Source organism: Trichomycterus rosablanca, chromosome 1 (assembly GCF_030014385.1).
Source record: "Trichomycterus rosablanca isolate fTriRos1 chromosome 1, fTriRos1.hap1, whole genome shotgun sequence".
Lineage (NCBI taxonomy): Eukaryota > Metazoa > Chordata > Actinopteri > Siluriformes > Trichomycteridae > Trichomycterus > Trichomycterus rosablanca.
In genome coordinates this window covers 15,914,276-15,935,944 of record NC_085988.1, presented here as the reverse complement: position 1 = coordinate 15,935,944, position 21,669 = coordinate 15,914,276, and the positions used below count along the sequence as shown (strand labels likewise).

The 21,669-nt window shown below is 40.4% G+C and overlaps 1 protein-coding gene across 5 annotated transcripts in view; it reads left to right on the top strand.

The window, feature by feature from the left end:
• The window catches only part of syngap1a (synaptic Ras GTPase activating protein 1a), a 291,115-nt gene extending 271,324 nt beyond the window's left edge, over positions 1 to 19,791 (top strand). For 3 of the 5 annotated variants that reach the window (XM_062986048.1, XM_062986356.1, XM_062986438.1), the window contains 2 exons: positions 7,553 to 7,625; positions 15,158 to 15,498. In XM_062986048.1, the coding sequence (XP_062842118.1) occupies positions 7,553 to 7,625; positions 15,158 to 15,418 (334 nt within the window). In that variant the 3' untranslated portion in view covers positions 15,419 to 15,498. Of the gene's footprint in view, positions 1 to 7,552; positions 7,626 to 15,157; positions 15,499 to 19,446 lie in introns of those variants that run through there. The other 2 variants (XM_062986112.1, XM_062986270.1) reach the window with 2 other exon arrangements.
• The last annotated feature ends 1,878 nt before the right edge of the window (positions 19,792 to 21,669 follow it).

Sequence of the window (21,669 nt, the reverse complement as noted above, 5' to 3'; positions counted from 1 at the left end):
CTCGTCCACAGCAGCGGGTCGCTACACAGCCCCCCCCTCAAAGGTCAACCGTCCCGGTGACCCAATTAGACCACCCCCAATGAAGTCCCTCACAGTTCCCGTCTTGGCAGTTCTGCTCACCCACCCCCGGTTTGGAGAAGAGATGGTGCGCTGGGTAGCTCGGTGCCATCACTCGCCGCAGTCATCACGCCAGCTGCCGAGCCGCTGCCTCCACTCACCGCCTCGTCTGGAACACTGGCATGCCGCACCGATCCGGTGGGCGTGGTCCAACAGGACGAGCTCCACACGCTCAGTCTCCCTGACCGCCGCCCAAGCCACCAGTCTCTCACAGCCTCGGCAGTTCATGGGCCAGCGCACCCAACAGCAATCCAGCACCGCTTGCGCCGTACCGAGCTCAGAGACACCAGCACACCAACTCATTCAACGTCATGATGTCATCTTGCCACCGAACCACCAGAGTCACCCCGGACACCAGCCTGCTCACCATCGCGACGCCGTCTTGCCGCCAACAGCCGCTCCCAAAGCTCCGCCCCCTTCTCGTCCATAGCAGCGGGTCGCTACAATAATGTGTTGTATGCACTTCATATGTCAGATTTAGTGAAGTATGTTGTGCGTTTCTATGGTAAAGACATGGAAGAAAGGGTAAGAATATTCAACCTGCATTTAGCTTTTTGTAATTAATACAAGGCTAGTGCTCGAAAAGGGGGGACTTGCATGCTTCTCACAAGTTGCCATTACCCAGGGAGCACTACGTGATGATCAGCTGTTCCTGTTCTCCCAACAAGTGTAGTACAAGACAAGTAACGGTAATACTAGTCTAAGTAACATTAATTCAGAGCTTAATACTTAATGATTTGCTGATACTGGTTGGCACATACACCAAATTATACAAAATGTGAACAAGAGGAGTACATGTCCTTTTTTCTTACTTTAATGTCAAAAGATTCATGTGAGGAGATTCATGTCAGGAGATTTATGTGAAGAGAATCATGTCAAGAGATTCATGTCAAGAGATTCATGTGAGGAGATTCATGTCAGGAGATTTATGTGAAGAGATTCATGTCAAGAGATTCATGTGAGGAGATTCATGTCAGGAGATTTATGTGAAGAGATTCATGTCAAGAGATTCATGTGAGGAGATTCATGTCAGGAGATTTATGTGAAGAGATTCATGTCAAGAGATTCATGTGAGGAGATTTATGTGAAGAGAATCATGTGAGGAGATTCATGTTAGGAGATTTATGTGAAGAGAATCATGTCAAGAGATTCATGTGAGGAGATTTATGTGAAGAGATTCATGTGAGGAGATTCATGTTAGGAGATTTATGTGAAGAGAATCATGTCAAGAGATTCATGTGAGGAGATTCATGTGAGGAGATTTATGTGAAGAGATTCATGTCAAGAGATTCATGTGAGAAGATTTATGTGAAGAGAATCATGTCAAGAGATTCATGTGAGGAGATTTATGTGAAGAGAATCATGTCAAGAGATTCATGTGAGGAGATTCATGTCAGGAGATTTATGTGAAGAGATTCATGTCAAGAGATTCATGTGAGAAGATTTATGTGAAGAGATTCATGTCAGGAGAGTCATGTCAGGTGATTCATGTGAAGAGATTCATGTCAGGTGATTCATGTAAAGAGATTCATGTCAGGAGAATCATGTCAGGTGATTCATGTAAAGAGATTCATGTCAGGAGAGTCATGTCAGGTGATTCATGTAAAGAGATTCATGTCAGGAGAGTCATGTCAGGTGATTCATGTAAAGAGATTCATGTCAGGTGATTCATGTGAAGAGATTCATGTCTTGAGATTCATGTCAGGTGATTCATATCTGGAGATTCATGTGAGGAGATTCATTCGAAGAGATTCAATTCAGGAGATTCATGTGAGAGGATTCATTTCAGGAGATTCATATACAGAGATTCATGTCAGGCAATTCATGTAAGTAGATTGGTTTCACCATGTAAGAACTCTGAAGAAGAAGTCTGGAGTCTTTCTGGATTTTTATTTAGGGTCATTATGTTGGAAACGTCCAGATTCAGTTTTTTGGTAGATGGCAGGTGAAGTTTTACTACTTAATATAGTATCATGGTCACTGGCAGAGATTTTGGGCACCATGAAAGGATATCACATTGGGATTGTGCTAATTGTAATGTTAGCTAGTAATAAAAGTGCTTCAGAAACACCACAGAAACCACAGCGGGACATCCTCACATTAAACTATGCTACTGCTGTTATTTATCGTTACTGTGGGGTATTTACTATCAGCTTATGATAAATAATTTCATCACAGCCCCACCTTCAGCAAACTTCTCTTACTTATACAGGTAGCTTTGTGTAATCAGAAACAGCTGAGCACATCAGGTAGGGTACAGATTGTTCTAGATTCAGTTACTGAATTGTACTGTAGGGTACCGTACAGTGAAAACGAGGCTCTAAAATGCTAAGCATTGCTCGTTTTATGTTTCTGGGACCCCAGCAGACCACACCAATAGCAAGTGTCTCTAAATGCACAAGACAGATGTAATCTGCCCACCAAAATTTACCCTTTCTAGGAAGTCTGATAAAAATCCAGGCCAACAACAGTTTAACAATCTAGCCCTCACAGGGTAAATAAGGTCTTAGTTCGTAATTCCACCAGTAGAAAGAAATTGGGCGACAATGTGACTCATTAGAGTTGCAATGTGGAAAAGACTGCTAACCAAGAAGATCATAACTCAGCCAGGCATGAGGGTAGACTGGGACGTATCACAGATGGGCTGCAGTCAGTAACTGTATACCTACCAAGGATCTCTATTTGATAGATCTACCTGACAACTGGTTTCTAAGTGAACAGGGTAGATGCAGTGACTGTGTATCTGATAAACTGGCTTTCATATTGGCATGTACACTCATCGAGCACAAAGGTCCCCCCACTGACCAGATGGTGTTTGGGTGGGGGATCATTCTCAGCACTACAGTCACACTAACATTGTAAAGACATGGTATTGTGTTGCACTGGTATAAGTGAACCAGGTACGGCCGTGTTGTTGGGATTTTAAACACCTTTATACCATACCAATGCTGGGAGGAGAAAATTAAAAAAAGAAAATAGCTGCTCAACTGTAAACCAACAACAGGTGTTAACAGGGTATGTGTTCCTCATACAGAGGCCAGTAAGATTAAACGGTGTTTAAAAATCCCAACAACACGACTGTAGCTGATACACTCATACCAAAACAACAGTTTCCCTCTGGAAATGATATTGGACCAGGCATAACATTATGAGCACTGACAGGTGAAGCAAGTGAACATTTTATCCTCAAAGTTGATGTGTTAGAAGCAGGAAAAATGGGTAAGCATAAGGATTTGAGCGAGTTTGACAGGGTCAAAGCATCTCCAAAACTGCAGCTCTTGTGGGGTGTTCCCGGTCTGCAGTGGTCAGTATCTATCAAAAGTGGTCCAAGGAAGGAACAGTGGTTAACCAGCGACAGGGTCATGGGCGGCCAAGGCTCATTGATGCACGTGGGGAGCGAAAGCTGGTCCGTGTGGTCCGATCATACAGACGAGCTACTGTAGCTCAGATTGCTAAAAAAGTTCATGCTGGTTCTGATAGAAAGGAGTCAGAATACACAGTGCATCACAGCTTGTTGCGTATGAGGCAGCAAAAGGGGGACCAACACAATATTAGGAAGGTGGTCATAATGTTATGCCTAATTGGTGTATCTATCTATTCATCTATATATCTGTCTGTCCGTCTGCCTGCCTAAACTTTATCTGGTGAGTGGGGGTCCCTTTTAATTTATGGGGTATGAAGGGTTGACAAAGTGTACAGAGCAACAGATAAGCTACAAGCACTATTTTCCTAAAAGTTGGGACATTTTGTGAAATGCAATAAAAAAGAAAAAAACTGTGATGTGTTAATTCACTAATTGTTGCAGTTTTGCAAGTGGAATTTTTCTCTAGTCTTGCTTGATACGGGACTTCAGCTGCTCATCAGTCTGTGGACACTGTCATCTTATTCTCCTCTTAATTCTGCTTCATAGATTTTTAATAGGAGATAGATCTAGACTGCAGGCAGGCCAGTCAAGCACACACACACTGTGTCTACAAATCTACACTGTTGTAGCATGTACAGAATGAGGCCTGGAAAAGTCGTACTGAAATTACCATTGACTTCCCAGGTAAAATATGTCATCTTTATGGCAGCATGTGTTTCTCTAAAATTCGTATATACATCTACGTGTTAATAGTGCCTTTACATATATGCACATATATGCAAGTCACTGATGCACCCACATGCCATGACAAATGTTGGCTTTAGCACTTTTCACTCTCACTTGTTACCACTTCACTTAATTCAAAATAATGAACATATTTACTGCACACAACACTTTTATAATTGTCTATTGTATCACACATTATATATCTTTATTATATTTATTACCTACAAGTATACAACTATAATCTATAACATGAACGTTCTATATGATTTTTCCCCTTTATTATTCCCCTGTCCAAGCTGTTTTGAGTATGTTGCAGGCATCAAATTCTAAATAAATAACCAAAATTCAATCAAGTTGTTCAGCCAAAACATTCATAAAAAAATAAATGGTGGTGCAGCGGGATATTCCGCTAGCACACCAGCGCGGAGATTCTGAACTTCTGGGTTCGAAACTCGCCATTGCCACCGGTAATTGGCAGTGCCTGTAGTGAGGGATGACCGGATTATGTGGGCGGGGTCTTCAAACGCTGTGTAAGCACCCTGATTGGCAGATAGAGGTGCCTGTGCAGAGTGCATTGGTGGAAAAGAGTTCCGTTAAGGGCTGCGCGCTGGTCGGAGGAGGCGTGAGCAGCAATATACCCTCCTCAACTGCCAAAGATCAGGGATCCCCAGCAGGGAAGACAAATTGACTACACTAAATCTGGAGAAAATGGGACGAAAACGCATCAAAATATAATAAAATTCATTTCTTTATACTTCTGTCAGGTAAATAAGGGTTCAAGAGAATTAACAAATAACAGATTATTCTTTTTATTGCATTTTATAAAATGGCCAACTATTTAAGAAATGGGGCTTGTACATACAGTAACTGTATACCCACCCAAGTTCATCTTTAAGATAGGTGCATTTTTTAAAATCTATATACATATACAGTATATACATACCAGTCAGGTGTTCCTAATAAAGTTCTTGGTGATTGTATACTACAGTACTAGTGTGTGACAGATGTGGTGAGATGGTGATCTGTATGTGTGTTTGTGTGCATTGTTGTGTTACAGTGGCGTTTGTGATTGTGTTGTGATGTGTTTGGGACAGTGGTAGCCTAGTGGGTAGAGCTTTGGGCTATCAGCCGGAAGATTGGGGGTTCAAATCCAGGCTCTGCTATGCAGCCACTGTTGGGTCCTTGAGCAAGACCCTTAACCCTGTCTGCTCCAGGGGCGCCGTACGATGGCTGACCCTGCGCTCTGACCCCAGCTTCCAAACAATTTCATTGTACTGTACAACTGTATATGTGACAAATAAAGTATATCTTTTTTTTGTGGTAGAATCATTTATGTTAATGATTTACTAATAACTGACAAGTGCATCATTGTTGCACAAATGCTGTTGATCAAAAAAAATTCTACATTTTACACGAAGAGCAGAGCAGCAGGTATCACACATCTGCAGTGTGCAGTTCAGCACTGCATGTTACCCACTGTTGTTATACTTACAAGTTCCAGTAGGGGATATACTGTAGAGTTCCACTGCAATGATATAGAGTTCAGTGTTCAGAGTTCAGAGTTCTTCAAAGAAGTTCTCAAAGTTCTTCAAAGAAGAAGTACAGTCCCATGAGCTGTAACTATGGGACTATGCATTATAAAGAATTTAAATGCCAGTACAGATGATGCATGTAATAATTCTATTAACTTTGTTGCTTATGAACATGTGTTGTTGTTTCACGACAAAAATAATAATAGTTGGTTGTCATATGCCTTTTTAAAGTGAAGTCGGCGTATTGAAACTTAGCTCTCCCTGCCGGCTAGGCTGAGCAGCCACATGAACAACGATTGGCCTGTTGTTCATATATGGGCGGGATTAAGCTGGATAGGGACTCTCTCATAACTAATGCAATTACGACCTCTGCTGGCTGATTGATGGCGCCTGCACAGAAGTGAGAAAATAGTGCTCTCAGGGTGTGTCTCAGGCTCCAATCTTACCTGCTTCATTACCTTGAGACTGTGGTTGATCTAAGAGTAACATTTCAACCATTATGCCAGTGTGGCTTTGTGATTAATGATATCACATGATGGTGTATTCGTAGGGCTGCTGTTAAAGAATCTTATCGTAGAACCTGACACAGAGTACAAAAGGGATCATACAGTGTTTCATAAAATATCCAACTAGTTCTTAAACACCGATCAGGCATAACATTAAAACCACCTCCTTGTTTCTACACTCACTGTCCATTTTATCAGCTTCACTTACCATATAGAAGCACTTTGTAGTTCTACAATTACTGACTGTAGTCCATCTATTTCTCTACATACCTTTTTAGCCTGATTTCACCCTGTCCTTCAATGGTCAGGACCCCCACAGGACCACCATTATTTGGGTGGTGGATCATTCTCAGCACGGCAGTGACACTGACATGGTGGTGGTGTGTTAGTGTGTGTTGTGCTGGTATGAGTGGATCAGACACAGTAGCGCTGCTGGAGTTTTTAAACACCTCACTGTCACTGCTGGACTGAGAATAGTCCATCAACCAAAAATATACAGCCAACAGCGCCCCGTGGGCGGCGTCCTGTGACGACTGATGAAGGTCTAGAAGATGACCGACTCAAACCGCAGCAATAGATGAGCGATCGTCTAGGACTTTACATCTACAAGGTGGACCAACTAGGTAGGAGTGTCTAATTGAGTGGACAGTGAGTGGACACGGTATTTAAAAACTCCAGCAGCGCACTAACCACCATGTCAGTGTCACTGCAGTGCTGAGAATGATCCACCACCCAAATAATACCTCCTCTGTGGGGGTCATGACCATTGAAGAATGCAGGCTAAAAAGGTATGTAGAGAAACAGATGGACTACAATCAGTAATTGTAGAACTACAAAGTGCTTCTATATGGTAAGTGGAACTGATAAAATGGACAGTGAGTGTAGAAACCAGGAGGTGGTTTTATTATGGCTGATGGGTGTGTAGGGTGGCAGGTAATGAACTTTAAGCCCACTTGTGACCTTGCTGAGCTGGTTATCTAAATCTCTGTTAGCTGATTAGTCTTTTAATACGTCCCATTTTTTTAATAGCCTGCTAGCTGCTGTTTTTTGGTCTACATTCTGAATGCTCACCTGACCTGGTTCTGCTACCACATTGGCTATGGTCAGCAAAATTTATTTCAATTCAGCCTAAAGCCTGAAGTGCACTGTTCACAGTGTTTAATATTGTTATTAACCATAAGCTTGAGATTACCAGTTCATTTTAAGTAAATAACAGTTAGTTTTGATTAATAGAACTAGGCAGAGTTTGCATCCCTAGTTGTTGTGTTATTAGTGTTGTGATTGTGTTGTTGTGTGTTGTGTTCCAGGCTGATGGCAGTGGAAGACGAGTTGAGAGGGAGTGGTGTTTCTGACCTCAAATCGCAAATATTTTCAGGCGAGGTCTGTCTTTTTTTAACGCATGCACACATGCAGCAAACACTACATGGCCAAAAGTATGTGGACACATTACCAGGAGCTTGTTGGACACCACTGTCTAACAGCTTTTACTCTTCTGGGAAGGTTTTCCACAATATTTTTGAGTGTGTCTTTGATTAATCAGTGAAATGAGAAGACCTCACTCCAATTCCAATTTATTCCAAAGTTGTTCAGTTGAGTTGAGGTCAGAAGTCATACACTCCACTCGAGGTCTTCTAACCAAACTTGTCAAACCATGTCTTTATGGACCTTGTTTTGTGCTCAGGGGCGTAGCCGTGCTAAAACAGGAACAGACCAAAACTATTGCCACTGAGCAATGGATAACATTGAAACACCTAAAGTCAATAGATAGGTTGGGTGTTCACATACTTTTGACCAAGTACATGTTTTATGAATAAAACTAGCTGAACTCATATAATGTTTAAAGAATAGTTTGCATTATTGTTGCTTGGCTGTTTAGTGGATAGCTTTTAGATTTTACTGGTTCTGCTTAATGGGTACTTCAGACATTATTTGCATACTTCAGTCTCATAAATAGTTCTGAGTTTCAGCCCTGTTATTAATCCTCCTAAATTAAAACAAAAAATCCTTAATTATGTTAATCACAATTTACAGCAATATCAGAATAAAAAGCTCTAAATTTAAAGCATTATATGTAAGGCCCTACCTAATTCACAGTTGTGAAAATCTGGTCATGGACCGTGAAATGAGCCGTTTCCCGTGTAATACCGTATACAATTTGCTGTGAAATTCAAACTTTAAGATTTGTGTTTAGCGATTTAACGTTTTTCACTAGCGTAGTGTGGCGAGACGGTGAAAGGGTAGGTCGACAACGCCACCCCAGGTATTTATACCCAGGGAACAAACACCATTACTTAACCCAAATAGGGCACACAGATTCGTTATACAAGAAAAGAAGGACAGAGACTTGTCTCCAATCAAAACAATGAGTTTTTATTTATACAATTACTCATTATGAAACAAATTACGAATAAATAAACAAACAAAAAAAACAACAAGGCAAAAGAACAATTCACACAATCACTTAACCAGAATCAAAAAAATAAAGAAAAATAAGATAGTAGTAGTACAAAAATCGGATGTGACACTCAAGGACTTACCAGTCAGGAGGCCGACTCACTCACCTATAAGGAGACGCTAATCAAAAGGCAAAGCATAGCACAAGCCACACATACACGTGCTCCACATACACACACAGAAGACAATGACAAACAAGTAACTAACACGCACACCGTGAAAAACCCCACACTACACACCTATGCATCTCCAGCTAGATGGTGGTCTAACCCGCCCCAGTAGGCCCTCTATCTAATTCACAATACCGATTACAAATAATAAAATAATCCAATAACCAATTATTATAGAATAACCAAGCCACAAACAATACAATACCAATTATAGCTTAAATCTACTACTACTACTAACACTCTCAGCAAAACAGACAAACAACAATCAAAGCAAAACAAAATTAAGACAGCAAAGCAAGACAATAACAAAATCAAAACAATACGAAACAGAGAAACAAAACAGCACAAAACAATAAGAGAAACAAAACAGCAGGAGCCAGTCGATTATTGTTACTCCGTTTATCCAGATGGAAAACAGCAGGAAACACGAAGATAATTCAGCTAATGCTAAAAAAAAAAGAAAGAAAACCCGAATATCACTTAATCTGTTAAAAATCACGAATTTGTAATACTATTTAAAAGTCAACCATACCTGACAAACATCAGACCTCGTGTCGTAGCGTGAATAATGGCATAACCCACCTACAAGCAGTCAATCGCAGAAAGCACAGACGCCAGTCCTAAACCATAATGGTTACAAAAGTTAAATTATCTTAGTCTAGGCTTTCTATAGCAAAACCATTTATCTATACATGACCAAACAACCCGTAACATACCTGAAAACAGTTTATTAGCTCACAATCCAGCCACCGGCTCAAACAATCAGCAACAACTTCACGACCCGGAAAAGCAGGAACCAAACCTCGAATGGAACCCCCTCGGCGGAAGTGATCACCCAGGTAACGGACGCCATAGCGTACTAGATCCCCTCTATTTATAGCCACTAGACATGCCACTTAGATTCTGATTGGACGGGTGGCAAAACGGGTGGGAGAAAAAAAACCATAATACCACAGTAGCATTCAAGTGCCTCACGTTTACTGGTTAATTTGCACTACGAGGCGTCCTAGCAATCCTACGACAATTCAGTTAGCAATTGCTTAGTCGAAATGCCCAAGATGTTAAATTGTAAAGCAGCTAACTGAGTCTGAAAAACTCCCAACCAATTCTGTGGACACAAAACCGTCGCTGGATGTTTTAGGTTTACATTCAACTATTATGGTAGGCTGTACTGTGTATTGTAGCTTCCATTTATTCTATCATTCAATTTATAAGTGTAATTTTATGACTGCCTTGAAATGTGGCTCTTTTCTTTAAAAATCCATGAAATCTGTGATTTTTGAAAAATGAGGTCTGTGAAATTAAGCACATTTTCCTGTGAATTTAGTAGGGCCCTAATTATAAGGCAACTAACAAGAACCCAAATAGAACAGTGTCATAAAAACCTTATTAGTATTCATATTTTAGAAAATAATGGCAGTTCATGTGAAACATGAACAAACATAACCAGAAAAATTAACCATGGTTTCAAGTAGCAACTCAAGTCGTTACTGGATAGTTACTGCATCCCCCTTATTGTTGCCAGAAATAATTATGTGCCTTTACAATAATAATAAAAAATAATAATGAGTGCAAAACCTGAAGTATCCATGCCTTAATAATGTGACTGTAATTCTTACAGTAAAGCATTACTAGAATATTGATGTGCATGTCAACACGGGCTGTGATTGATTCGCTTGCTCCCTCTCAGTTTCGGTATTTTGCAGTGTTACTCAGTGTACTCAGTATCGTTACTGTGAATATCACTGTTGTCATAATGGTGTGACTGCTAGTTAAGTGTGCTGTGCTCATGCTACACCGTGTTTAAACATTTCCAGTACCATTCATCTGTTAAATCAATGTCAGTGCATGTTTATGGGGGGAATAAAACACATTTCAACAAGAAATGTGTTGTTTATATAGCCCATTTATATATTTAGATAAGTTTTAAAGTGAATAGAGGGAAACAGCCTCTATCAAGTTGATTCTGACTCCTGGCAACCATACCAATAGTGTTTCTCTAACATTTTCTGTCTACTGGTTGGATCTTCAGGCTTCTTAAGGGCTTATTTATCGTTCCTTTAATTGTCTCCATCCATCTTGTTGCTGGCCATCCTCTTCCTTTTTTACCTTCAACTCTTCCAAGCATAATTGTCTTTTCCAGTGAGGCATACAGTACAGGAAATAGATACCAAGAAGCAAAATGTTGTTGAGGATTGGTGGTATTCAAGGCAAAATCTTAAAACTTAAAACTGATTAGAGTTGCTTCTATGATACAGGAACCCCATAAATGGCAGCAAAAACCCCCAGAAAGTTTCAGCTCACAGAGGTGTTGCAGTATTGCTTGCACAAACATGATATTGTTTGGAAGAGTAATCAAGAGGGAACCTCACCTGTAACCTTTTGACAAAGTTAATGTCTAAAATATGCAAATAAAAAACATCTAGGTACACCAGAGCTATTTTGGAAATGTCAGACTATTTAAGTGGAAAATTAAATTTTCTGCTACAATCACCAAATGTTTTTATTTATTCATTTTATTTATTTATGTTTTAAAGGAGCAGACCTTGATGAAAGTGACTTTTGCCAACTGTTAAGCATGATTAAATTTAGCTAGTCTGTAAACAGTTTTGCCCCGACCTGATTTCTTCTATCTACTGCATTTAGACGTTTCAGATCTTTGAACTAAGTTTAATTTAAGATAAAAACAACACAAGTATACTGAAGTCATTCCATTTTTTAAAGATGAAGATTTATTCAAACCCTCCAAGAAGGTGGAAAGAACTTCCCATGTCTGCGTGAGCAGCTGACTTTTTAATAGCAGTTTACCTCACACTTACTATATCTCCTTATTTTCTAAGGAGGGGATCATATTTTTTCTTCTAACATGAATTAAGCATTTTTGTAGCCTGTTGACTATTTTTACTAGACTAAATAAATGTTTGTGCAATTGTGCAAGTGTCAAGTGGAAAAGTCTGCTAAGTTCTGTTAATGAATATGTGAACAAAACAGCAACATAACAACCACAAAGTTCCACAAGCGAGACAGAATTCCTTGGGTCAGAATTTGCCAATCTATCTATCTTCAAATCCAGTGTAATACTGTTCATAGATACACCTGATAGGCAATGGTGTGCACCATCTGGTTTGACAGAGAAGTTGAGGCCTTCTAAGGAGGAGGTCTGGTGCACTACCTGACTTCTAAACACAGTGTCAATGTTTTACCACTGTTGTTTACACCACTGGTTTTGTGAGTCAGACAAAAGTAGTAGCTCAGTGATTTAGGTACTGGACTAGTAATCAGAAAGTTGCTGGTTCAGGCCCCACCACAGGCAGTTTGCCACTTAACCCTTAGTTTGAAGTTAATGTACAATCCTAAATCAGAAAAAGTTGGGACAGTATGGAAAATGCAAATAAAATAAAAATGCAGTGTTCCTTACATTTACTTTGACTTTTATTTGATTGCAGACAGGATAAACAATTTCATGTTTTGTCTGGTAAAACTTCATTTCATGTGTTATTATACCAACATTCCTGCATTTCAGGCCTGCAACACATTCCAAAAAAAGTTGGGACGGGGCAATTTAGGGCTAGTAATGAGGTGAAAAAACTAAATAATTATGCGATTTTAAACAGGTGATGTCATCAGGTGATTGTAATCATGGTTTGGTACAAAAGCAGCATCCAGGAATCTTTGATGAGCAGGGGTGATCAGAGGATCTCCAGTTTCTCAACAAATGTGTGAGAAAATGATTGAAATGTTTAAAAACAATGAACCTTAAAGAAAGATTGGAAGGGATTTGCATATTTCTTCCTCTACAGTGCATAATATCATTAACTGATTCAAGAAATCAGGAGGAATTTCAGTGTGTAAAGGCCAAGGGCGCAAGCTTAAGCTGAACACCCGTGATCTTGGATCCTTCAGACGTCACTGCATCAAGAACCGCTTCTTAAAAATAGCTGATATAACCACATGGGTGAGGGATTACTTTGGCAAACCTTTGTGAAGCACTACAATACAGAGTTACCCGTACTGTTGCACATCTTAAGACGTGTTTGCAGGAAGAATGGGACAAAATAAAAGCTGAAACACTAAATCACTTGGTCTCCTCGGTGCCAAATCGTCTTTTAAGTGTGGTGAAAATGAATAGTAACATTACAAAGTGGTAAATGTTTTACTGTCACAACTTTTTTTGGAATGTGTTGCAGACCTGAAATGCAGGAATGGATGTTTATTAATAAATGAAATGAAGTTGAGCAGATAAAACATGAAATATCTCATTAAATATAATCAAATAAAAGTCAAAGTAAATGTAAGAAACTCTGTGTTTTTTATTATTTGCCTTTTCCATGCTGTCCCAACTTTTTCTGATTGGGGTTGTAGTTTATTTTACACAGGTACAAAACAAACAGCTTTGACATCCACTTAGACAGTGTCAGTTGTTTTAGCAGTTTCCAAATGCTGGTTTTTAGAGTCAGAGTCAGAGAGGTTTTATTGTCATTTCAGCTACATACAAGTACATATTGAAACGAAACAGCGTTCCTCTAGGATCACGATGTAACACGGTACAAAAAGTGCAAGACAAAACAGTGTAAATACAAAACAGTGTAAGTACAACAATAAATACAAAAAATCCTATAATAAATAACAACAAAAAATATATTCCTAATTATCCCTAATCTAAACAAGTTATTAGGAGACAGGACTAAAGACAAGTGTTAGTACAAGAAAGGAAATAAAACAGATGTTATGTGGTTGTCAGTGCCAGGTACATTGTGGAAAATATCAGGTGATCACGCCCTGACTTAACATGAAGCCATAAATGTGATGTTGCAAGATATATTAATAAGGCTGCTTCGATGAGCTTAAACTTGTTAGGACTCCTTCACACATGGTCACAAAGACTTTTAATGCAGCAGTTATGAATCTAAAGCTGGAAAGAAGCACAAATAATTAATGGGAGAAACACCCAACAATATAGACAACAATAATAAATAATTATATATATAATAATCTGTATTTTACCCCTGCTTGTGCCAAGACCCCAATCAGACAGTAGTTGCTGTAGAAGTGGCAATGGGGTGATTCCCTTTTTGTCTTTCTCTCCCTTAGCACACGACCAGTTAGTGGGCCATCCAAGTGCTTCAGGTGTTGTTGTTGTGTGGCATTAATGATAAATAAAGGCATTTTTGGGGGGTCATGTGGTTAAAAAAATTCCCAGCCCCTTTTAGTTCCACTGCAGGATGAAATCCACAGGTCTGGCTAGCTGGCAAGTAATCTTTTATTTAAAGAACCCAGGTCTCATGTTTAGCCCATATTGTATGGTTGCATATTGTTAGAACAGCAAGAAATGTTGGTGTTCAGATCCTCTACTCCAGTATCATTTGCTGCAATGAGTTTGAGAGAAAAAGCCCTGCAAAACCTGACTGTGCACAGGAAGAAACTCATTATACATGAACAGTCAGAGTAAGCTTCTAGTTTATTGTATGGAGGAGGAAGTTAGGAAGTAAGAATGTTCTGTGGATGACTATTACTGAAATTATCACCTCTGTTGTAAGACAGGTTACTAAAAGTTTATGGACACCTTGATATTTTACCTAACACATATCAATGACTCTGTATGCATCAAGTGTTTCATTTCTTTTTGAAAGGGCAGTAGGAAATGGGATCAGGCTGGATGTGTCCCCAACTCTCACTAACATGACTCCACTGAAGCACTATGCTAAGTTAATGGGGATTCAACTGGGTAGATGTTTGAGCTTTGATCTGCTGACTGGGTGATAACGTGTGGGTGATCAATCAATGGGTTCTTTCCAGGAAGCCAAAATTTACTAGATCCCTCCTGTTTTGAACACCATCTGTCTTCCTCCTCCTCTGCTTACTTTCTGCTTTCTTATATGTTTTTGCTCTCTCAATTTCATGTTCCTATTAGAATTTAATTCTAGGAAATTCCCCTTTCCCTTTTCAGTAGGGAGTCTCTGTAGAACAAGAGTGCTCATTTCCATTTTTAAAAAGAGTGTTGTTGGTATTTCTACATCAAAGAATGCATTATTTATCTTGGCTGGTCTTGGACCTAGCTTGATTATAAGTTTTCGGTCAGCACAAGGTGTATGGATACCACCCGCCATCTGATTTCCACCATGCTAAAATGCCTACTGTCGTTCTGCAGAGACTCGGACCTACTTTTACATTCCATCTCGGTTTGCTTTTCATTTGTTTACCTCATCATGGTCCATCTTGCGTTCTTTCTTCTCCTCTCATTTCCTCTCCTCTTCCTCTCTTCTCGCCCTCCTCTACCCTCTCTGTTAGGATGATCCATATTCCTCTCTGGGTTCGGTTGAGCAAATCGTGGTTCCAGCAGGGGAGGGAGTTCGGGTGATGAACCCCACCTCGGGTATCACCTTCGCAGCCGGTTCCCCATGGAACGGAGCACTTCCTCCCCTTCCACCACGCCTGCACATCAGCCAGAACGGGGATCTACGTGGCAATACCAGCTTCCCTGGAATGGCCATCGCTACAGGAGCGGGGGCGGCCGCCGCCTGGGCCCTGCAGGGAATGAGGCTGGGCTAGTCACGTGACCTTTGAGAGTTGAGAGAGCTTTGTGGAATATCCCAGTGACATAGACGGAGTTACTGACTGAAATTTCAATGTTATACACAGACCCACGTTGTATCTTTATATAAATGATTCCCAACATTCACAGCTTGAGTCTGTGACTGATCTGCAAAATAAGCTTGACAGCCATCTGTCCATGTTCACCTTTATCTGTCCATTAACAAAAAGCACTGTTTCTAACATGGCTAAGGGCGCTAGCAGGAACAAAGCAGTTAGCAATTTTAGCAGAGCTGTGCATTTGTTGTCATTTCTTGGCAATTCTGTGGTATGCTAGCCAGGAATTCACATCTCTAGGTAGTAAGGACTATAAATGGCTTTGTGTTCTCTTATTGCTGAGCTTTAGATACTACCTAAACTGCTTTTACATTTTATATATTTAGAGATTTAGTCCACCGGCGGGTTGTATTATTTTTGAAAGACTTGGCTTGTCACTATATATGATTATTTTACCACTCCTACTCTTTTTGCTTTTTGTTTGTGACTACAGTTTAATCCTATATTAAAACCTCTATTATCAATTTTAATACATGCAACCCTCCTAAGGGGTGCTATTTTGGCCTTTCTAGACTTGTTAGACTGGTTTGAATCCCATGTAATGCTAACTGAATTGCCATAGGATTGCTAGGACGCCTTATAGTGCAAATTAACCAGTAAACGTGAGACACTTTAATTTCACAGCAAATTGCATATTACACGGGAAAAGGCTCATTTGACGGTCCGTGACACAATTTTCCCGGCCGTGATTTAAGTAAGGCCTTAACTTATAGGAGTCCCACAAGGGTTGATTCTGGGCTCTTTAGTCTATACATGCTTCTGTGGCCAGTACAGTTATATATTGTAAAAGCTAACACAAATCCTTGTTTGGCTTTAGTATCTGATACCTGTGAGGCTCCTGACCAAGTGTTTGATTGCATTTAACTTTATAATTCAATATTTAACACCATGTGGCTTTTGGATGTCCAGCATGTTTATTAAGCTATTCTGGCCGCTCAGGTGCCGCAGCGGTAAAAATACACGCTGGAACCAGAGCTGGGATCTCGAATACATCGTATCGAGTCTCAGCTCTGCTTGCTGGCTGGGCTAAGCAGCCACATGAACAACGATTGGCCTGTTGTTCAGATAGGGGTGGGATTAAGGTGGATTGATGGCGCCTGCACAGAGATGAGAAAAGAGTGCTGTCAGGGTGTGTCTCTCCGTACACAGTGCTGAGCTGCACTGCACTCATCAAAGTGTAGGTGACAAGATGCATACGGCTGCTGCCCACGTGTCGGAGGGGGCGTGGGTTAGCTTCGTTCTCCTCAATCATAGTGGGGATCAGTGGAGAGATTGGTGGAGAGGAAGCGTGACGCAATCGGGCAATTGGACGCCCTAAAAAGGGAGATAAAAGGGGAGAAAATGCAAAAAAAATAAAAATAATAAAAAAAAATTCATTATTTTCATTTGCTTGAAAGTGTGATTTTAAATGTTCAAATATCTTATCCGTGACAGAGTGGGGTAAATTTTCAGGCATTTTAAGACCACCCACCTGAAGTTTAAAATAAAATTCTCACTGGTATTCACTCAGGTTGGAATGTTCAGAGTCGTGCTTTTTGAGGTTTGTGCTCACGGTGACTCACCATGTACTGCAGGGTTATTTAAAGAGTTCAGACATCAGACAGGAATAATACAGAAATGTTGTGTATTAAAGGTTAAGCTTCTTATTTTAGAAGGTGTATTTTCATTTGATGAGTCAATATCTTTATCTTAATCCTGTGGTGGTTTTAATTGTCAGATTTGTACTAACGTCTCTCATCTCATTTCACTCCCATTTCATATGCTGTTGCAAAAATGTCTGGCTGGTCTCAATGTTTCATGTGTGGATGTTTAAAACTAAGCGGTCACAGTTGAAGTGAAACGTTTACATGCACTTGTAAGGGATTTAAATGTCATTGTAGTTTTGGATTTAAATGATTTCTGCAACTGTTCTTTATTCATTTGCATTTACAGCATTTGGGAGATGCTTTTATCCAAAGCAAACTACAGTACTGTGACAGTATAAGGTCTGTCTTAAGTATAAGGGTTAAGAGCCTTGCTCAAGGACCCAATGGTGAAAACCTGGCAGTGGTGAGGCTTGAATCAGTGAGCTTTGGAGTACTAGTCCAGTACCTTAACCACTAGGCTACAACTGCTCCTGCTTTTTTTCTGGGACTACTAATTGGAACAAATAATTTTCTGTCTGAGGATTTGGTTTCTGTTACATGTTTATTTGGATTCTGAAAAGAAATATAAATTCTATTGGATTAAATATGAAATATACAGATACAGAATCCAGGTCCAAATACCCCCAGTGAAAACATCTATTGGGTGCTGTCAAACTAGCCCTAGTTTAAGGGCACAGAGAGAAGACCAGCTGTAATTAATCATAATCACTTTCTACACCGTAGAGTAGAGTAGAGTAGAGTAGAGTAGAGTAGAGTAGAGTAGAGTAGAGTAGAGTAGAGTAGAGTAGAGTAGAGTAGAGTAGAGTAGAGTAGAGTAGAGTAGAGTAGAGTAGAGTAGAGTAGAGTAGAGTAGAGACTTTATTTGTCATTGAACATGGTACAACAAAATACTGTGCAGTACTTTTTGACATAAATGAATCATATAAAAAGAAAAACAACAGAAACAAGAAACCACACATGACAACACCAGACATAAAACATGCAGTCAATTATAGCAGCATATAAGATAAGATTGAGGTGCAAAAATGCAAAAAGAGGTGCCAAAATACATGAGTTCTTAATAAGACATCGACTTATAAGGTAGATTATTTAGCTGCACTACTGATACAGTATTTATGCGATTACATCGCCGCAGTTTTTGCTTACTACGCTAACACAGTTAGCCTCAGGCCATTCAAACCAATGGGCTGAGGTGGCACAATCGCTAGCATGCCAGCTAACATTTCCCTCCGTGTACCAAAAATGGTTATCACCGACGAGCCTGAATTTGCAACTAAATGACACTTGTACACCTTTTACAAATACATAGATTTTATTTACATTTGAAAAGAAAAGAACTCTGTTGGTTGCTCCACATTCGTCCACCATATTTGTTATTTTTTGTGAGAAAAGTTGTGCTGCAGTAAATGCTGGGATTGCCTTCAACGCTAAGAAAGCGTTGGACGCTCCCTCATTATTCAGTCAGTTTATAGCTTAGAATTGAGGCATCTCAGTAGGTAGCAGTTTAAGGTATCTATAATTTTTCAGACCCTATATTTTAACCCAACAGATTTTAAAATATTAAACGAAAAATACACTTTTGAAGGAACTCAAATTCATGAAGAAGTTCGACAATAAATGACACCCGATCAGGTGGGGCAGCGGTAAAACACACTAGCTCACCAGAGCCGGGATTTCGAATGCATCATATCGAATCTCAGCTCTGCCATCCGACTCGGCTGGGCGGCCACATGAACAAAGTTTGGCTGTTGTTCATACAGGGTGGGAGCCGAATAGGGACCTCATAACTGATGCAATTACGACCTCTGCTGGCTGATTGATGGCATCTGTACAGCGTAGAGAAATAATGCTGAGGTGTGTCTCTCTGTGCACAAAGCTGATCGACATATGAACATGCCCGTGCAGGTGAAAAGATGCAGTCGGCTACTGCAATAAGGGAGGGAGCTTGTGTCATTTTGCTCTCCTCAGTCTGGGTGGGGGTCAGCACCAGTAGAGAAAAAGCATAACGCAATCAGGTAAAAATTGGACACGCTAAAAAAAAAGACTACAATGACATACGTGTCCTTTACAGGTGTGTGTTAGCGTTTCACTCTAGCTGTGTGTGTATCAGTACAGTTTTCTGTAGTACAGGCTCTGGTTCTCAACCCTTTTATTAAATGGACCACAACCAGGTCAGTGCAAGTTGCACGTCAACTGACTATTGTCTGAACGTTACAATGGATTTGACTGGACACTCAGCGACCTGCTGGCCCAGTGCACTCACTCTGTTTTTCTCTCCCCCAGCCGATCTACGGTGGGCACTCCGGGACATGATCGAACCACAGCGGCACGACCGAATAAGTGACTGGACCCGCGTCAGTCCAGGAACCCCCTCGTGTCTGGTTGAGAGAGGAGAGAAAGGAAGAGCCTGAGCAAAAAAGTCTGACGCAACCAACCAACCCCCCTCTCCCACCACACAAAAAAAAGCACACAAACACAAGAGCACATGCTTTTCTACGTACGTCCTTCCTTCTCATCTTCGAAATATTGAGCCAAAATAATGACAATCAGCTCTTTTTTATGTAGTTGAACCACAAATTATCTACACGGTGCTGTTTATTGTTCATTCGGCCATTATTCATTGATGATCCTTAGCAGAATTAAACTTCGGGAACAGGGAGACGATGCATTTATCATACGGTACACATCTCAGACTCTCTCTTTCACTGCCTCTCTCTCAGCTGGTGTGTGTGTTGAGAGGCTGTGTGTTGATTTGTGTATGTGTGTGTGTATGTGTGTGTGAGTGTTTGCGGTTATGGTCTTTTTTTTTCCAAATCCATAACCCATGAGCCTCCGCCCTAATAATGACTCAATAACTTTGATTTGTTCTGTTTTGTTTTTGTTTAGTTTTTTTTTCTTTCCTATATTAAGCCTTTTCAACTTTTTATGAAAGTGTGGTCTTTTCTGAGCCAATCAGATGTCGCCATACTGCTCAGAAAGCCCTTCCTGTGCCGCCATCGATCAGGCGGCGCTTCTTCTCTGTGCCTAAGGAGCTCTATACAAAAACAGGGGTAAAACTTTATAAAAAAAACACACACACACGAGCGTACCGGACACTCTTTTTGACGCTCTGAAGTTTCTTTAGAATATAATGTTCGATGAGTATTGTCGGTTTGGATTTGCTGCTTCGAGGACTTTTAAAGATACGCATCCCTTCATCTCATCCTGCAAGAAGAAACCACACAGGCTGGCAGGCAGGCAGGAGTTTGAATGAGCTTCGGGACGCCCGGGAGACGCCTGGGAGACGCCCAGCAGTCGGCGCACGAGTAAAAGGGATGTGTTCTGCGTACAGATGCTTCTGCGCATCAATGCGAATGGATCCGTCTTTTCCTTTGTGAGTGTGTGCATGCATTATGTGTGTGTGTGTGTGTGAGAGAGAGAGAGAGGAAAAGGTCATTGGTAATGAAGAGCTTTGGTTTGAGGTCATCAGCTAACAGAGAACAGCCGAGACTCGCCTTGAGAGGAGACTACAGTAGAGACTCATTATCGATCTAGCATTTATAACTCTAGCGTAGTATTTATAACTCTAGAGCTTTAGCCATCTTTACTCTATTAAACCTTATTTAAGCACAAAATATACCCGTTATTAACATATTACATACTATATCGTGACTCTGTACTACACGACTCTCCTGCACGGAGACATAAACATAGACAGTATCAACACAAAGACAGAGTAGAAGCATTCAGTTACAAGTTCTATACAGTCATATACCTCATTCGGTCCTCCTGATATCTTTTGTAAAGGGATACACCCATGCAGGTACACTCAGGGGTAACACATTATAATAATGATAGGTTGTAAGACATCTATCTGCTTTGAGTTCATGGTAAACTAATAATCAACAGTTTTGCATTATAATGAACTAATCCTGAACAGCCTTAAATGAATCGTGAATTGTTTTGTCACAGAAATGTGACTGGGGTACCTGACACCATGATGATCCAATCACAAATAATCTCTACCAAAACAGCAAATGATCATAACATTTTTAAGATTAGCTTTTACATCATAATTAACCTATCATGAACAACTTATACACTGCCTGGCCAAAAAAAGGTCACACACTGTAATATTTGGTTGGACCGCCTTTAGCTTTGATTACAGCATGCATTCGCTGTGGCATCGTTTCCACAAGCTTCTGCAATGTCACAATATTTATTTCTGTCCAGAGTTGCATAAATTTTTCCCCAAGATCTTGTATTGATGATGGGAGATTTGGACCACTGCACAAAGTCTTCTCCAGCACATCCCAAAGATTCTCAATGGGGTTCAGGTCTGGACTCTGTGGTGGCCAATCCATGTGTGAAAATTATGTCTCATGCTCCCTGAACCTCTCTTTCACAATCTGAGCCCGATGAATCCTGGCATTGTCATCTTGGAATATGCCCGTGCCATCAGGGAAGAAAAAATCCATTGATGGAGTAACCTGGTGGTTCAGTATATTCAGGTAGTCAGCTGACCTC